The sequence below is a fragment of the Colletotrichum spaethianum genome (assembly GCF_022836535.1).
Source record: "Colletotrichum spaethianum MAFF 239500 DNA, contig05, whole genome shotgun sequence".
Lineage (NCBI taxonomy): Eukaryota > Fungi > Ascomycota > Sordariomycetes > Glomerellales > Glomerellaceae > Colletotrichum > Colletotrichum spaethianum.
Genome location: NW_026054775.1, coordinates 1,013,409 through 1,031,432, shown reverse-complemented (window position 1 = coordinate 1,031,432; position 18,024 = coordinate 1,013,409). Strand labels below are relative to the sequence as shown.

General features: G+C 55.2%; 5 protein-coding genes across 5 annotated transcripts; 3 read left to right on the top strand and 2 right to left on the bottom strand.

The window, feature by feature from the left end:
- Nucleotides 1–1,138: 1,138 nt before the first annotated feature.
- On the top strand, nt 1,139–4,601 carry ColSpa_02828 (putative guanine deaminase; the record flags this gene model as incomplete). Its single annotated transcript, XM_049269040.1, has 2 exons — nt 1,139–1,561; nt 1,668–4,601. The coding sequence occupies 2 exons, from the start codon at nt 1,139–1,141 to the stop codon at nt 4,599–4,601; spliced, it is 3,357 nt and encodes a 1,118-aa protein (XP_049124997.1).
- A 2,364-nt stretch (nt 4,602–6,965) lies between these two features.
- ColSpa_02827 (uncharacterized protein) lies at nt 6,966–8,172 on the bottom strand (the record flags this gene model as incomplete). The annotated part of the gene is given in 2 exon segments (XM_049269039.1): nt 6,966–7,129; nt 7,149–8,172. The coding sequence occupies 2 exon segments, from the start codon at nt 8,170–8,172 to the stop codon at nt 6,966–6,968; spliced, it is 1,188 nt and encodes a 395-aa protein (XP_049124996.1).
- A 364-nt stretch (nt 8,173–8,536) lies between these two features.
- On the top strand, nt 8,537–10,642 carry ColSpa_02826 (uncharacterized protein; the record flags this gene model as incomplete). The annotated part of the gene is made up of 1 exon (XM_049269038.1): nt 8,537–10,642. The coding sequence occupies one exon, from the start codon at nt 8,537–8,539 to the stop codon at nt 10,640–10,642; it is 2,106 nt and encodes a 701-aa protein (XP_049124995.1).
- A 1,438-nt stretch (nt 10,643–12,080) lies between these two features.
- On the top strand, nt 12,081–13,843 carry ColSpa_02825 (L-gulonolactone oxidase 5; the record flags this gene model as incomplete). The annotated part of the gene is made up of 5 exons (XM_049269037.1): nt 12,081–12,730; nt 12,784–12,856; nt 12,912–13,484; nt 13,608–13,697; nt 13,754–13,843. The coding sequence occupies 5 exons, from the start codon at nt 12,081–12,083 to the stop codon at nt 13,841–13,843; spliced, it is 1,476 nt and encodes a 491-aa protein (XP_049124994.1).
- A 1,763-nt stretch (nt 13,844–15,606) lies between these two features.
- On the bottom strand, nt 15,607–17,415 carry ColSpa_02824 (cytochrome P450 monooxygenase radP; the record flags this gene model as incomplete). Its single annotated transcript, XM_049269036.1, has 5 exons — nt 15,607–15,766; nt 15,880–16,052; nt 16,241–17,032; nt 17,145–17,303; nt 17,359–17,415. 5 exons carry the CDS (start codon nt 17,413–17,415, stop codon nt 15,607–15,609), a joined length of 1,341 nt encoding a protein of 446 aa, XP_049124993.1.
- Between the last annotated feature and the right edge of the window lie 609 nt (nt 17,416–18,024).

Genomic DNA, 18,024 nt, shown 5'->3' with positions numbered 1-18,024 from the left:
GGGAGAGTGTCTCAGCTTTTTGCTAGGGGCTAGCCGAGACGGGCATGGCACATGTCCATGGGGAGTTTGTCTGGGTGATGGACCACCACGCTCACGTCACCTGGGGCCCAGGCGATGCGTTCCCTTTGAAAGGGTCTCTCGCCGAGGACAGGTCGAGAGAGCGGGAGTGATATCATGCCTGGGTCTGGAATGTGTAAAGCGGACAAGTGCCATCATCATGGGTGCTCGAATTAGGGGTTCAAGAGTACAAGCGGCGTCGAATGGGTTTGCGTGAGAATGAGACTGACGACGCGGCGGAGTCAGCGGGCGAGCGAGTGGTGGCCGACCTGCCCGTGGTAAGGTAGAGAGGTACTCCGTAGAGAGGTAGAGAGAATGGCCGGATGGTCGGGTTACGAATAAGGTGCAGAGGGGCTACCCCTGTGCAGGGGGGAAGGGGACTGACTGCTGGACAGCGTCCCAGCCGTCGCACGCCCGCTCTGCCGTATTCTAGGTTTGCAGCTAAAGAGGCAGAGAGAGGCATGTGGCTGACTGACCTGCTTGCTGACCAAATTGAGAGAGAGACAGAGAGAGATATCCAGGGCAGGGTGCTCAGGGAAGTGAGTGGTGGGCTGTCACTGACTTACGGTTGCAGGTCACTAGCAGTTCCCATAGGGCAGACTGGTTCAGGCTAGGTAGGGCAGGTACGTACCGCAGACCCTCTGGGCATGGACGTCAACCTTGGCGGGAAACCTCCAACTATCCACTTCACTGCATTCAGCTCCAGTCCCGGCTCTGGCGCAGCTGCTACTGCACTGTTCCTCCTCCCGCCAACCTATCTATCCTCCGACGAAACACCAAACCCCAAACCCGACCGTCGAATCCAATCTCACCTCCGCCTTCCTCCCGAGGCTGACTGATGCTTCAGCAACTACACCTCAACCTGCTGTAACGCCAAACTTCGTTCGCTCCGTTGGCAGACAGCAACGCCGTCTTGGGCCTGTCCCCCCTCAGGCCAGCAACCCACCAACCCGACCTCACCTTACCTCACCTCGTCCATCTCGCGATCCCCTTCCCATCCCGTCTGAACCGAGCCTTCGTTCTTCAGTACCCTCGAATCAGAATACCCCCGACATGACCAGCTGAGTGCAACAGCTCCAGGATGTTCACGCTATCCAGCCTCGTGCAGAAGGCCCAGCAGTTGGTCGACCCGACCCAAGGCCTGAATCTGACCAACTCGGACAAGAACCCATCCAAGTCGTCGCTGTTCCAGAACCAGTTCCGCCTTCCCAGCACCCAGACGCCGCTGTACGAGATCAATGCCGAGTTGACCATCCCGCCCGCCAATGCCACCTATGGAGGAAAGGACCACGATCGAGGCTACCACTACGCTGGCAAGCTGCATCTCTCCGAGGGCTACATGTGCTTCTCCACGACCCCCTCGAGCTTCATTCAGTCGGCCAGCACCTCAACAAGCTCTGCCTTCACTGGCCAGACACATGGTGGAGGCCCGAGCGGGAACGGCTTCACCTTTCCCCTCTGTGCCATTCGGCGCGTGGAGAGGCTGAACAGCCAGACCTTTCAGGTGCGTTGAGCTTGACTCTGACTCTGGATTCCGGGCTGCGACTTAGCCAGCAGTCCGTGCTTCTTTCCCCGCAAGACCACAAACTGACATGTTATTCACCTCATAGTTTGCCTTGGCGATTACCACATGGAACGGCATCAACCAGCAAAAGGACAAGGACAAGGACAAGGACAAGGAGACCGCGGCCGACAAGGAGAAGAAGGACAGCCGGGAGCAAAGGATCACGATACACTTGGCCGGCACTCGGCAGGGCTGCGAGCGATTCTGCGATGGCTTGAAAAAGGGACTCAGGGCCGGCGTTGGCAACGTTGGCAAGTACAAGAAGGTTGTTGGCGAGTGCTACTCCGAGTACCTTCTGCGGTCGGACGACAAGAAGAATGCGAGCCCGCCCGATGCCGGCTTGGGCATGATGTTCCGCTACCCTGGGGACCCGAAGAAGTTGCGCGACCGAGCCAAGATGCGCCTCTGGGCCGAGTACCTGCGCGACAATGGCCGGAACATGACGCTGATCCGCCAGCCCACCTTCCATAAGCTCATCCGCGTCGGCCTGCCGAACCGACTGAGAGGCGAGACCTGGGAGCTGACCTCGGGATCCATTTACCTTCGCCTCGAGCACCCCACTCTATACGCCGAGACCTTGGCCAAGTACGAGGGCCAAGAATCTCTCGCTATCGACGAAATCGAGAAGGACTTGAACCGAAGTCTTCCAGAGTATCCCGGCTTCCAAAGCGAAGAGGGCATCGGTCGGCTGCGGCGCGTGCTTACGGCATACAGCTGGGTGAACCCCGACGTTGGCTATTGCCAGGCTATGAACATCGTTGTCGCGGCGCTGCTTATTTACATGTCCGAGACACAAGCCTTCTTTCTCCTGTCATCACTTTGCGACAGGTTAGTCCCAGGTTACTACTCGACGACCATGTACGGAACGCTGCTGGATCAAAAAGTATTCGAGTCACTTGTCGAGAAGACGATGCCGATCTTGTGGGAGCACCTGGTGAAGAGCGATGTCCAGCTTTCCGTGGTGTCGCTGCCTTGGTTCTTGTCACTGTACATCAACTCCATGCCTCTGGTCTTCGCCTTTAGAGTTCTGGATGTTTTCTTCGTCGAGGGGCCCAAGGTTCTGTTCCAGATCGGTCTTGCCATTTTGAGGATCAACGGCGAAGAGCTGCTGGACGCTACAGACGACGGCGCCTTCATCTCGATTCTCAAGGGGTACTTTGCTCGTCTCGACGAGTCGGCGCACCCCAAGTCCGAAAACCCGAAGCTGCGTGCTGTTACAAAGTTCCAGGAGTTGATGGTCGTGGCGTTCAAGGAATTTTCTGGAATCACCCACAGCAGCATCACCGATTCGCGGTTGAAGAACAAAGACGCCGTTCTCAGCAATATCGAGAGTTTTGCAAAGAGAACAGCCCTTCGAAACCTGGGCCCCGACAGCAAGCTCCTTGCTGCAGAAGAGCTGGGTGCCCTTTACGATCGCTTCTACACCATTCTGTATGAAAGACAGCAGCGTGAGAGCATTATCCAGCAAGAGAAGCAGCGCCGCGCAAAGAACGCACGGCCAAGAGCGCGGGATGTTTTCGAAGTCAACGACGAGCACGTCGAGAAGGGACGGGTGGCACTTGGCGCCAGCACCAGTCTCATGGACTATGATGCTTTTAGAGAATTCCTCGCCAACATGGCCAAGTGGGCCATCTCCGATTCACCTACTACACCGCGCCGAGACACCTTTGCAGACAAGGACCGGAACGCCTACACAAGTCGGCGGCAGAATAACGGCCTGCTGTCTCCGTGGGGCTCCAGTCCAGAGCCTGCCGATCACGAGTTTATGCAACGGCTCTTCAAGAAATGGGACGTCAGTGGCACAGGTGCGCTGACGCTGGCCGACGTTGTGGCTGGGTTTGCCAGAATCAAAGGCAAGAAGGACATCATGGGCACCATCACCTACTTCTTTGAGTTGTACGATGATGATGGCGACGGCAAGGTTGACCGTGAGGGTATTTTGCGTATCTCCGAGGCTCTGTTGTTCTTGTCGAGACGAGGGCTCGAGGGGTCTCTCAGCCCAAGCGCTTCTACCCTCACCCTCAACATGCCGAACGGACAGGGCCCTGAGCCCAGCCTGCCCGGCATTTCGACCAATGAGAAGTTCCTGGGTAGCGTCAGCGCATTCATCCGAAGATGCTTCGAATACGCTGATCCGGACCACCCCAACAACAAAATTCACGAGGAGGAAAAGCACAAGTCTGAAGACAACAGCGGAGCCTTTGCTATCGGTGACGATGAGGATGAGGAGGATCTCCTTGCCATGGACTCACCAGCGGGTAGCCCCTCGAGAGCGAAGAAGTCATCGCCAGAGTCACCAGTGTCGCCATTGTCGCCGGTCGAGGAGAAGCCCCCCGTCGCAGGCCAAAGACGTGTTTCCAAGGCACAATCGGAGGCGGCAAATGCTGCACTGGACCCCGCCAACCCTCTCCACATGACACTACCCACATTCCGGATGGTTGTCCTAGCCGACGAGCTTCTCGAGCAATTCTTCGAATCCTCTTTCCCCATCTCCTTCCATCTCATCGAGGGTCTGCCCTCTGTATCGACGCCTAACTCAACGCTCACCACTTTCTCCAGTCTGAACTTTGGACGCGCCCCGGTTGCTGCTCTGAACCCTGCTGCTCAAGGGGCTACTCGTGGCCTCCGCGGAGTACTGGACAACATTGTCACGGACGGCATGCGCGTCGCCGCGGAAGTCCGCAGGAGGATGGACGAGGCACAGAAGGAGTTGGAGAAGAACGCCTTGCCCGGTCAAAGGGACGAAGACGAGGAGGACGACGCAGACATTGGCGTCGAGATCGGCATCAGGAAGGGCACAGCCGGCGCGAGCGCGGACATTGAAAGACGCAGTGTCCGGAGCGAAGACCGAGATCTGCTCGACGGGGCAGACGCCGAGGCTGGGGCCAATGGTAACGGCAAGGAAGGCCAGCTCGTGGACATTGAGCCTACGACTAGGAGCGAGGCGAATGCCAAGGGCGTTGTGGAGTTTGAGGGCTGACCACAGCCTCCACGTCCGCAACGCTTGCGTGATACGTTGAACAGAGAACCTTTGAGGCGATCAGGGGATTTTGGTGGCTAAACGCATGATGCCGGGCAGGGAGCACGCGAGGAGCGGCAGTTGACAGGAGGGCTCAGGAGGAATGCAAGGGAACGGAGGGATGGTGGGCGGTGTTTGCCCTCTGGCTGTGTAGTGGAAGGTTTGTGGGAATTGGGATTATACCTGCCAACGTCTTGTAACCGGGAGTACGTTTGGGATTGTGTTGCCGCTGCGGCTAGATTACAAGGTCACTCGAAAGAAGATGTTGACCGTTGAAGGCCTGACTGTGTCAGAGCATCTTCCTACGTGATTTAGAAAACCATTGCCATTCGTGCAGCATGAGAGCCTCAGATTTGATCGACTCTACCATGGTGAAAATCTCCCACAAGCTTATTGCCGCACTGAGGCCAACAGAGATGAGAGGGCGCGTATGTCAGATCCGCCTCGGTGCCCGGGCCGGCCATTGCGGTGACATTCAAAACCCAGCATCCAGATGCAGGCATCCGAGGTTCTTATGCTTGGCGATGCATGTCTTCTTGCCGGCGATGTTGGAAATAGGCGGGAAAGCCCTGGAGAACGGTAAGAAGCCCTCGTCGGAGCACATTTCATTGCGAAGCTATCAATCAATGCCGAAAAGGGAGGCGGGGTCGCCTACTCGAAGGCCGCGGATTACGCAGGGAGGGGGAGCTGGCATTCTAGTCGTTCCATCCCTTGGCCGGGGACGTTACTAGACTCTCTCTCTCTCTCTCTCTCTCTCTCTTCCTTCTCCAATGCGGCAAGCAAACACCCCTCGCCTCGTCGCCTTGCCTCCCACATGCCCCTACCGGACTGTTTGCTACTGGACGGCGTCGGCTCACACATTCCATCACCCGGCCCTGGCGCCTCGCCAGCATTCGGAGGGATTTTTTTTACCAAAAACCTGGGAAATGTGTCCCCGGTCTCAAACTTTGTGCGACGAGGGCCACATGTCCAGGCAGGCGCCTCTTCTTCAACACCACTGCCGGTCTGAGTCGTCTTAATAGGCCCGATGATACAGAAAAGAAAGCCTTTGTTTCCGCCCGCACACACACATCATTCATTCCCTCCTGCTACGGACTGCCGGGTTGGAAGCAGCCGAGGGGGGCTTTAAGCTTTCGTTGGCAGCCCCTAGAGAGAGACATTGGTGGTCTCCTCCCGTTCGGACGAAGTTGGCCAGCCTCACGCGCACACCCCAACGCCATACAGCTACCATCTGACGTAGATATACAGTGGAGCGTTGGGAAGGTGATCCGTCAAACTGCAGGGAGGCGGTTTCTTTGCCCCCTGTCCCCGATTCCAACGATGTCCTCTCTCTATAGCCCTTCTGCATTCCTGCTGCCTCGCGGTCAAACTTTTTGGTCTTCCGGTTGTGTGTCCCCTCTCATTGCTGCGCAAGAACGCAGAGCAAAGTACAGCGGCACTGAACGCTTCGCCCTTTTGACAGCCCATCCCTCCGTTTTCCTCACTAGCGAATCTGACATGTCCCCGGGCACGATAGGGAGCTCAAGGCCGTCGGCCGAAACGTGCCTCACCAAAATGCGTCAGGCGGCCCCGTCATTGTCTCGAAATCCAGCCGCCTTGGAGCTGGAGGCAGGAATGGCCAGTGATGTATGTGGGATAGCGGACTCGGCACTTACGAAACGTCGCCAGACCTTCTGGTCCTTCTAGGCCCATTCCCTTAACGGACTTTTTGGCCCAGCTGTGTCGAGACTAGTGGTGGAAGCAGCGTTTCGAGGTCGATGCCAGGGGGTCAGACACGCGCATGCGTGGACGAAGCAAGGCGTGGGAAGAACGGGTGGCGTCCAAGGAGCAGGGCGCCGCACATGGCTGGAGCTGACTACCGCCGCTCAAAGCATTCCGGGTTCTTGGGACAAAACTCGGCCATTGGACCTTGGGGAGGTTGGTTGGGAAAGGGCAAAGATGCACCGGTTCTTTCTTATAGATGGGTAGGGGAAACGGAGACGGGAGCCGGCATCCTGATCTCTCCAGAGGAAAGGCTTTCAAATACGATCAAGATCCTCTTATAGCAGATCTCCCTTCCCTGCTCTCTACCCAGCTCAACTCTCATTCGCTTCGTTCTCGGGCTTTGGCTGGTTACGACAGGAGGCATTGGGTAGAGCGTTCGTTCCTCGTTGCTTGATCTTTGCTCTGGGTTTCTCGGACTTTCGAGAGACTGGCATCCCCTTTGTCTTCCGTCTCCCGATCCCAAGGACATCTCAACAAACCTCTCCTGGCTATTTGATCCTCGTCTGAGTTGCTTCGCGAAAGCCTACCACGGAGATGGGTTGGATAAAGCAAGCGGCCGCTCTAGCCGCCGCGTCTCTCGCGGCCATCGCGCAAGCGGCGGTCGAAGCGGCGGACAACAACTGCTACGCCGCCGACTACCTGACCAACTCCCAAGGCAAGACGCCCGAGACCCTGACGACGGCGACGCCCGCCGACGGCCAGACCAACGACAAGTGCAGGGCCTACTGCTCCGGCTTCGCGTACTACGGTCTCTCCGGGGGGGCACCTGCTCCTGCGGCGACCAGCTCCCTGCCACGCAGGACGACGACCCCAACTGCGACCAGGCCTGCACGGGGGACGCGACGGAGAACTGCGGCGGCGCCGGCAGGTCGCACGTCATCGTCTTCAGGGCGGACGGCACGGCTGCCTCGCAGACGGCCACGACCACCACGACGGCTACGACAACTGACGCGACTGGATCGTCGACCTCGTCTACGGAGACCACGACGACCGAGACGGAAAGCAGCAGCAGCAGCAGTTCGACTGAGACCTCGTCTTCCTCCACAGATGTCACAACAACGGAAATGGAGACCAGCAGTAGTAGCGGCAGCAGCAGCTCAACTGAAACCCCAACCTCGACTTCGTCTATTGATGCTACGACGACAGAGATTAAGACTACCAACACTGCTTCGACGGAAACTTCGGCTTCGTCTACCGATACCACAACAACGGAGTCTGAGACTACCAATGGCAGCAGCAGCAGCTTCACAGAAACTTCGACTTCGTTTTCGTCTCTTGAGACTACGACGACCGAGACTGAAACCACCACCTCCACCAGCAGCTTGACTGAAACTCCGACTTCGACTTCGTCTACCGAAACTACGACAACGGAGACAGAGACCACCAGCACCCGTTCGACAGAAACCCCGAGTTCGTCTACCGAAACCACAACAACAGAGACCGAAAGCACCACCAGCGGCAGCTCGACTGGGACTTCAAATTCGATTATGGACACCACCACAACCGAAACAGCAACTAGTACCACCACCAGCTCAGTTGGGACTTCGACTTCAGAGGCTACCTCCAGCACAGCCGCCGAAACATCAAGTAGTACCAGCAGCAGCTCGATTAGCACTTTGTCTTCGTCCACACATATTACGACAACCGAAACTGAGACCTCCGGCAGCTCGACAATGGGAGCCGAGACTTCTTCTACCGAAAGAACAACAACTATAGCCTCGACCACCGCCACCAGTACGAGTGAGACGTCGTCTTCATCTACTGGCATCACAGCAACCGAGACCTCGTCTTCTGTTACTGAGACCGCAACCACATCTGAAACAACGACCAGTAGCAGCTCATTGTCGTCTTCCACCCACAGCACAAGCTCTACTCACACCACAAGCAGTAGCAGTGGCAGTAGCAGTAGCAGCAGCTCAACTCACGCCTCTTCATCTACCAACACTTCAGCAAACGGGGCTGAAACCACCACCGCCGCCGCCAGCTCGACAGAAACTTCGACTTCGACTTCGCCTGCCGGCAGCACAACAACCGAGACCTCGTCTTCATCTACTCACAGCACAACCACGACAGAAATGACTGTCGCCACTAGTTTTTCGTCGTATTCTGCTAGTAGCACAGGCTCTCACGAAATGTCTTCTCTGTCGCCCATAGAGAGCACGACGTCAAGCGCTACACTCAGCAGCAGCAGCTCAACGTATACCTCTTCGTCTGGGTCCTCATCCTCGGCCCCTTCATTCAGCAGTGCCAGTTCGAGCCATAGCATCACGAGCAGTAACTCAATGAGTACATCGAGCGAATCGACTTCCTCAGCTTCTAGTAGTTCCAGCAACCGCGAGACTTCAAGTCAGGCGACCACACCGGCTTCTACCACTTCCACTCTGGAATCTTCCATCTCGTCTAGCTCCCTTAGCGACACCTCGGTCCAGTCACCGGCCACCACCATATCGCCTACTACCGGTGGAAGCGGGAGCTCTACCACTACTCCTTCGTCAGTCTTTGAACAGACCTTGTCGAGCAGCCAGACTATCTCATCGCCCTTCGCGTCTGCCGATGCCTCATCGTTTGCCCCTGAACAAACCCCGTCAGTCGAACCAAGTATCTCTTCATCATCAACCCCGGCCGGTGCTCTTCCTAGATCCTCCACGACTGATGTTGCTTCCACCTCCCTCGGGCAGCCCTCGTCGAGTGACCCTGTTCTTTCATCCTCTGCTCAGGCCACCACCAGCACCCGTCCTCCAGGGGCGACAAGTGTTGCTGTTCTCAGCCTTAACCCTGTGCCTTTCGAGACGGTGTATGATATCCAGCCTTTTGAGGCCGTTATCGTTGCACTTCCTAATGCCAACGGCAACTCCGAGCAGTTCGTTATCGAGTCTCGGGGCTGCCGAGGTGTTCCCGCTGGAGATTCTCCGTTCGAGGAAACTGTTAACCCGCCCAACGCTGCGTCTTTGCCTCTTTGCGCGGTCGCTTGCGTTTCCCGGCAAATCCCGCTCGCCGGTGTCATCAGGGGTGTCTGCTTCTGCGGCTCGACAATGAAGAACCTCCCACTCATTCCTCCCGAACAGTGTGCAGCAGCAACTGCTGCTGCTGCCGCTGGTTCCAGCAAACGTCGCCGTCACTTCTTCAGACGGCAAGCCGGCACGTTCGATCCCGCCACCATCATTGCCATTACCCCGGCCAGCCAGGTTGATCTCGTTGCTGCTACCACAACCTTGACCCCGTCCAGCCTGTCTTCGCTCCCGACCAATACCGACACAAACCTTGTCTTCAAAAACTCTACCAGCGCCCGAACGACCGTTGGCAGTACCTCCACAACAGTTGCTAGTAATTCTTCGGGAACCTCGTCTACTTCGAGGGTTTCATCTACTTTGGGGACCTCATCTGCTTTGGGGACCTCATCTACTTCAAGAACTTCATCCACTTCGGGAACTTCGTCCGTGTCCACCTCTAGAACCTCCTCCGATACGACATCTAGCGGTAGCTCGGTCACACCGTCTTCCACTTCCCTCCCCTCTACACTAGCCACCGATAGCGTGAGCACCGCCTCCAGTTCTACCCCCAACACCTCTCCCGCCGTCAGCCTGGGATCCAGTCTTACCTCTGGCGGTACCACTTCTTTTCCCACCACCGTTTCTGTCCCTGGTCTTTCGGCCAGTGCTTCGACAACTGTCAACTCGATCAGCCCCGCACCACCCGGCACTTCTAGCGTTGTCCCCAACCCTCCGAGAGTTGGCGGTTTTGCGCTTTTGGGCTGCTTTAGCTCGACCACAAACTTCCCCACGTTCCAGTTGGTCTTGTCCGACCCTGCCTTGACCATCGAGAAGTGTACCGCCGCTTGCCCTGCTGGCAAGAGATATTCTGCCATGTTTGGTACCGACTGCTACTGTGGCGACATCGTCAACAACTCCCAGACCGCCCTCGTGTCCGAGAATCAGTGCAACCTTGCCTGCTCGGGTAACCCGGCGCAGCGCTGTGGTGGTCGTGCTGTTTCCGTCCGTTTGGCTCGCCGCCAGGCCAACCTTCCCGCCAATGCCCGCCTCACTGTCTACGTCCGTCTTGACTTCACTCCAACGACTATTGCTGTCCCGACCAGCGGCGTAGGGGCTCTCACCCTGCCTCCTGGTCTTTATACGGTTGGTGCTGCCACTCCTAGCGGCCAGGTCTGCCGTGTCGTCACCCGATCCTGGGTTATCGGCCAAACATCATTGCTCCCGGCATTACCTATGCCTGCTGCCTGAGCACTCATTTTTCCAGCGCCAATGTATGAAATCGTTAGCAGCACATCGACTTTACATATAGGATAGGGTAATCGCATTGTTGTTTATGGGAGGTTTTCTGAAATTCTTGTTTTGAGTTGTATAGAAGAACGAAATCAGTCACAACGTGCACGAGTTGTGTCACTGGGTATTGCAAGAGCTTTTGGTTCAGTTTACAGAGTCTTTTCTGTCGAAGGTTGGTTTAGGGTGAGTAGGTATTTAGGACCCAGTCCTTTTCCACAAAGTGGCTTGATGAGTTGGGGCGTTGAGACTCCCCTATATCAGATATTCAGAATCAGGTTCAAGGTGGTATATTGACTAGAGATGCCATATTGGAAAGAGAGATGATTCACAGCGATGTCGGTAGTCTCATGAGAGTTATTGGCCGACGGTGCTCTGCGTGAGGTGTATGTGGAAGTTTTCTTCTCTGCTTGGCGACTGTGTACTGACACATGATTCTAATTAGAACCTTTTGTATTCTTGACGTACAAAATCTGTAAAGATCGCAAATCATAGGCAAAAGCCTACCAAAGGTGCAGCTCGAGACATTGACGGTCTTACGCTGCTGCTCCATTTCTCTAACCGAACCGCCGCTCTCGACAAATGACGCCCAATCACCACCAACTGTTCCCACTTCCCCAGACCTGTACCCCTGCACACATCATTGCTCGACAGTCACTAGTCCAGGTCAGATTCTAAGCATAAAAGCCAAATCGATCCCGACGCCACCTATCTTCGGCGCAGCAACGCATTTTGTGACCAACTTTTAAACGCATTTCCCTGAACAATCCTCCTCTCTGAACTCTCATCCGCGCCAGATCTGCAACTCGATAAAGCCTGTCAGCGCTGCCACCCCGCATGCTTCCTTGCTCGTCACAAGGACAGCGAGGTCAAGAAGAAGTGAAGATCTCCGTCCTTCCCGCTGCTTTTCACCCTTTCCCCGCGTTTCCTGCTGTCACCCTCCGGTACACCAACCGACCAGACCGTTACATCCACCATCGGCCTTCTTCCCTCGATCGGGCCTTGTCGCCCGTCTTGGCTCACCTTTTTGTGTGCTCCGGCTTCCTCCTTTGGTAGGCGAAAGGCTTTCTTCTCGTCAACTTACGCATCGATGCTACTCCGTGTTCCTGGCCTGATGATCTGCGTGACTCTGAAGCTTGTAATTCAACCTGCTTGGTGTCTAGGACTGACTACTTCCCGGCATCACATGAAAGAAGCTTATTGAGCCCGCGGCATTTGGTCTATTAGGGAACTGGTTAGATTGGGTTTCAAAAACAGGTTGTACCTGCTCATGAGCAAAGATCGGTGCTGCTATAAGTGAGCTGCAGGTTCGTCTCATTTTCGAGATGGGGTGGTCTTGAGTTTCTACCTCCTAGCAAGGGACCTCGGCCTTACTATTCGTCCCGTAAACTCTACTGCAATGTTGTCTCTCCGTCTAATCTGCTTCCTTACAGCACTCGCTCTAAGTGGCCTTGGTAGCGCAGCACCCTACAACACCTTTGACGGACCCGGGTTCCCCGCCTGCAACAATGTGGCAGCAGTCCGTAACGCAACCAGCGTGGACGACATTCAATCCCTTGTCAAAGATGCCATCGCCGCTGGCCAGAAGGTTCGTGCCTCAGGTAAAGGGCATATGTGGTACGATACCATGTGCTCGGACGACCCGAACACGGTCATCATCCGCACTGAGGAGGTTCATGGCATCTCCGAGTTCGACCTCGACGCCGGCACCGTAGTCATTGAAGCTGGCGTTACGTTCTTGCAGTTGGCGGAGTATCTCCATGCCAGAGGTGCGTCGGCGGGGTACACGCTTGTTAACTGGAACATCACCCTTGCCGGGTGTGTCGCCATGGGTGCGCATCGGTCTTCGATCCGCGAGGATTCGATGGTGGCTGCCGGAGTGTTGGAGCTGGATATTGTCGATGGCAACGGGGAGTTGAGACACATTGTGAGGAACAATGATGACGACGAGTGGCTTGCTGCCTCGACTTCGCTTGGCTTGTTGGGCGTCATTGTGAGGATGAAGTTTAAGATCTACCCCGACTTCAAGGTCTACGCGGATCAGAAGACGTGAGCCCTCATGTTTGTTCTGGCTGGGTTGCTTTCGACTGACAGGCGCGCAGGCTGGAAGAGAAGGACGTTCTTGATGGTGACATCTATGGCATGATCGCTCCCTACGCGACAGCCAACTTTTGGGTAAGATCCCCTCGTCTTGTATATTTCTTTGGAGTCCGACACTGAAAGTCTTCAGTGGTGGCCCTACAAGCGCAAATTCCACCACCGCTACTACGACGTTGTCCTCACCAACACCAGCTCCCAGGAAGGTTTCCAAAACACCTTCTCCGTCACTGACCTCGAGGGCACCACGGCGCGCACTCTCCTCGACAGCGGCCGCTACCTGCCCACCTCCAACATGCTCGCCGAGGAGATCTTCTTTGGTCTCTGGTCCAAGCCAAACTTCCGCGAGAAGACGACCAACGAGCCCATTGAGAACTGGCCCGTCTACGGGTGGAACTACGACGTGCTCATCGGCGGGCTGTACCCGGACCAGAAGCCCCTCTGGGAGGTCGGGGTCCAGGGATACACGCTCGAGCTGGCGTTCCCGATCACGCAGGCGAACGCGATGCTGAAGCGCGTTAGGCAGCTGTTCGATGACGAGTTGAAGAAGCTCATCGTCATGACCTCGACGTACCGCAGCGGTGTCAACATCAAGTTCGGGAGGCCTTACTTTGACTTCTTGGGGCAGGTGACGTACAATACGTCTGATGGGGCGGATTGGAGCAAAGGGGTTATCATGCTTGATTTCCCTAGCTTCAGGCCTACGGTCGGTGACCACACCAGATTCAATGAACCCTTTTGTGAGTGTCCCCGGCCGCACTCACGCCTAGTTGGACGAGCCAATTGGGAAGCGTGCTGACTTGACTGCAAAGATCACAATCTTGCCAAGGTCCTCATTGCCGAGTTTCCCTGCCGCCCGCACTGGACCAAGAACACCAGGGAGATCTTTACCCAAGCAGCGAAGAACATTGACCCCGATGTAGGCTTGAACTCCATCCGATCTGGCAAATTACTGTCACTAACACAGAGCTCCAGCATATTGCGCGCTTCAAGGCTGTGAGGGAGCGGTTTGACCCGAACGGAGTTTTCAGGAGCGTCGTCGGCGAGGCCATCGGGGTCTACTGAGATAGGGTATCAAGCGAGATGAAGTCAGAAGACCGGAAGATTTGTGGTCGTAATCTTTGTGTCCATAATCCACCTTGAATACTTGACTCATCGCCTAATCAACGTTCCATTTAATCGAGGCACTTGCACCACATGATATTATATAAGCGGTAAAATTAGATATGGGTAGGTTTCCTAGAGTTAATGTCTTTCCCCGACACATCCGTCTACAACAGATATGTGGTGTCCTCTTACACTCTTTGTTCTCAATATGGAATACCTCTGTTGTTTGGCATCAAATCAAGCCCACATGCGGGGCTGGTTATTGCAATTGTTTTTGTAAACCGTTCGTCTTTGGGTTGATGCTTGATATATTAAGGACAAGTAAGAAAGAAGTGCAAGTAAAAAATAGGGGTCAATGAGATGTGTACTAACATATATGCATCTCGGTCAAATTTCGATTATAGAGAGGCAATAGACTCCAAACTGAGCTTTCAGTCTTCATGGCTATTCTTAAATCACGGACTCCTGCTTTGAAGCATCAGAACTGGGATTGTCCAACTTTCTCTGATGCCCTGGCTCTATAGGTTATACATACTTGATGGAAAAGTAGACTTAGTCACCAGGGTCTTGCTTCATTATGACTTGCACGGCAACAGAAACCCAAGAACGTTGTCGAACAATATCAGGAATGCTCCAAGCTAGGAGGCGAGAAACGCGGTTTCTGCGGTAACACACAACGGGATCAACATGAAGAATGCGGAAGATTTGGGCTCTGGCTGGGACAACAAGACAAAGAAGTGAAAGGTAAGCAAGGAAAACTCGGGTTCTGATCGCGGCTCCGGCTGAGATTGCTGCAGCTGTTCTGAACAATGCGGAAAAAATCAGGTTGGAGAATCGTTCCTCGCGTGGTAAATGCCCGACATGTGATAAAACCGTAGCGCAATATAGAGACTGGAAACTGTACTGCGGCCTAAGAAAACCAAGGTTTTCACAGACTGATAGTTCCTGGGGTGCGCGCAACGCGTGTACGTACACATTGATAGAACTTCGCTCCTCAACTCATCTCGCACATCAATTATAGGAACCTGAAGATTCGGGCTTGAAACACAGCCGACTTAGTGTCGTGTTTCCCTAACAGCGCGTGGCAGAAGACAGTGGAGATATTTAGTTGCAACGGCGATTGTCCAGCCGTTTCCATGTCAGTTGGATTTAGGATACGACGTCCTCGTGTACACTGGACGCCTCGCCCTTTCGCCGGAAAAACTGACTTGTAAGCACGACGAGCTAAACTCGATTCTGCAAACGATGCGGCCCGGCCCCATCTCTTGAAAAGAGAACCATGCCGTGAAACCTCACCAACGTGCCCGATGCGTCAGGGTCGCTTCGGGACCCCGCGAGACGTCGTGCTGCGGGCCACAACAGCCCATCAAAAGCAGATGCTCGTATATAGACGTTTTTGGAGGTGTGCATACCCTGTTCATTGGATAAATACAAAGTACGGCAAGCTCAATCGTCCGAGGTTGATGATGGCCTTTTCAGACGATTATGGGAGGAGGTTGCGAATTGGATCGCGCGATTCCGGAACGAGTGGTGTGACTATCTGACAAGGACAATCCCAGTTCTTCGCGTTTGCCTTTGTCGTTTTGATCTGAAGACAAACCCATTGAGACGACGCCACCAAGTCTAGCTGATACAAACCCTTTCCGTTGTCCTCAATATCTAGTCTAAGATAGTTTCTTTCTTCAATATGCCTTTCGCGTCAAGGAATCTCAGCCCGCCGTTCAACCCCTCTTCACAGGCATCAGCTTCACCATCAACGGGCCCTTCTCCCACGTGAGGTAACACTTCTGCGCGACCCAGTTCTCCATCCCGGGACACATCTCCAGGTCGTAATGCCACAGAGTTTTGGCCAGAAGCAGGCGGAGCTCAAGCCACGCGAGACTATGCAGGACAGCCAGTCAGCAAGGAGCCCCTCTTCGAGACGAGGTCGCAATCGCTGAAAACCAGCCGCGAAGCAATGCTACAATAGCAAGGCGGGAAGGGCTTTTACTCACTTCTTCCCAATACAATTCCTCGGTCCGTACGAGAACGGCTCGTGCACATCCCGCTTGTCGTCCTTCCACTCCGGAGCCTCCGGGTGGAGCCACCGCTCCGGGACGAACTCGGTCGGACGGGCCCAGTTGTCCGGGTGCGTGAAAGCAACGTACGGGTTGACGGAGACCAGGGTCTGCGCACAAGTCAGTCAGCCGCCACGTGAACCCCCCCAGCAAGTAAAACTTGAGCAGCGGGATGGGGGTTATAGAGTACTCACGCCTTCGGGAATCGCATCGCCGCATATCTCCGCCCCGCCCCGTGGGACGATCCTCGGCATCCCCGCGCCCCCGGGTTATACATCCTCAACCCCTCCATCAGCACCGCCTGCAAATACTCCAATCCGACAAGCCCGTCGACGCAGATATCCTCGGCCTTGGCAAACTTGTCTCGAATCTCTTTCGTTAGCAGGTCGTATACCCTCGGGGTCCGTAGCAGGTAGAACGTCGTCCCCGAGAGCACCGTCGCCGTCGTCTCCGTCCCCGCGGCCATGAACATGGCCGCGTTGGCGTGCATCTCCCTCCCGCTCAGGCCCTTGGCCTCGTCCCCGCTGTGGCGCAGGACGAAGCTCCAGATATCCGGCTTCGTGTGGTTCTCCTTCTTGAGGCGGCGGTCCACGAGGTGGCCGGCAAAGTCGGTGTGCCCCTTCGCCTTCTTCTTCAGCGGCGCCGCCGTGACAGCTTGTACCAGCGGTCCCAGCACGGGGATCTCGAGAAACACCAGTCCCCAAATCACGAACTTGAGTCCCGCAAAGAGGTTGTGAACCCAGGGGATGTAGCCCCCCTTTTTGAGCAATAGCAACGGCTCGCCAAAGGTAAGGTCGGCCATGATGTCAAATGCGCAGAAGTTGTACAGGTCTACAATATTGATGCTCCCGTCACGTCGGTTGATCAGATCCATCGCCTCAACCATCTGGTCCGCATAGCCCGCCAACAGCGGCTGCTGCGCTTTGAGGGCCGTATTGGAGAAGGAGGGCGTAAAGATGCGGCGCTGGCGCGTGTGGTCCTCGGGCCGGGCCGTCACGATACTGTCGCGACCAAAGTTCTCGCCGCCAAAGAAGCGGAGATCTTTGGGCATCTCAGACTTAAGAGGACGGCCCATAATGTCTTTCCATGCCTGTGCTAACGGCGCAGTGTGTTAGTCAATTAGTCAGGCGGCTGCGTGTAAACAAGGGACAGGTAGTTGAAGTACGCTGAATGTAAGAGAGCTCGTTTGGCGCTACACGGACGGTCCCGGGATACGTCTCGTGGATCTCGCGTGCTTTGGTAGCATAGTTGCCCATGAGCAGGTAAAGATTCTTGGGCACCGGGCTGAATCGCCAGAAGATTGGCCCCGGATAATGACGCAGTGGGTGGAAGAAGACATTGTATATGCCAAGCAGGAAGTACTGTAAATGCCATCAGTTCTACGGCTCATCCACTTGCCATAGCCATCATACATACGTAAACAAAGGTCAGTTCAACAAGATAAAGAGTAAGAATTCCATAACTCAGCGCCATTGTGTATCGTTCACACGCAGTCTTCGCAATCCATAAAACTGTTGAGAAATAATAAAGGCAAACATGAAAATGCAGGGACCATGGGAGACTCAATGGCTGTTTATTAACTAGGGTTCAGCTGGAACGAATACGAATTCGATGCGATGCCTTTCAGCGGCGGCGAAGGTCAACGGTTTGCCTTATTGGGCGAACTCAAACGTCATTGCGCGGGGCTTTGGGTCAAAGGAAACACACAGCACACGGTTGAAACCAACCCGCTTGGTTGGTTCCCTGAACCTTTAGTCCGGCAGTCTTGACAGCTATCTATCCCCGTAGCCGGGACCCACGATGATTAAGCCGCGATGAGATGAAGCTTACGGGTGTTCTTGACAAGCTGAGATGGGTAAAAGGGGCGGTTCGAAGCTGAAGTTGCATCTACTGATGAGGCTTGTCAGACACCCGTGTTGTGGTCCTTGCTTTGGTCCGACATGGCACTCGCCTCGCCACGGGTGTCATTGTCATCCCATGTGATCCAAGGAGGGTCCGCCTCAACCGAGCGTAATGATCTTTGGTATGGAACATGCATTTCGTACAGTGGCCCTTCCAGCAGTAGAGCACAAAGGGAAGGTT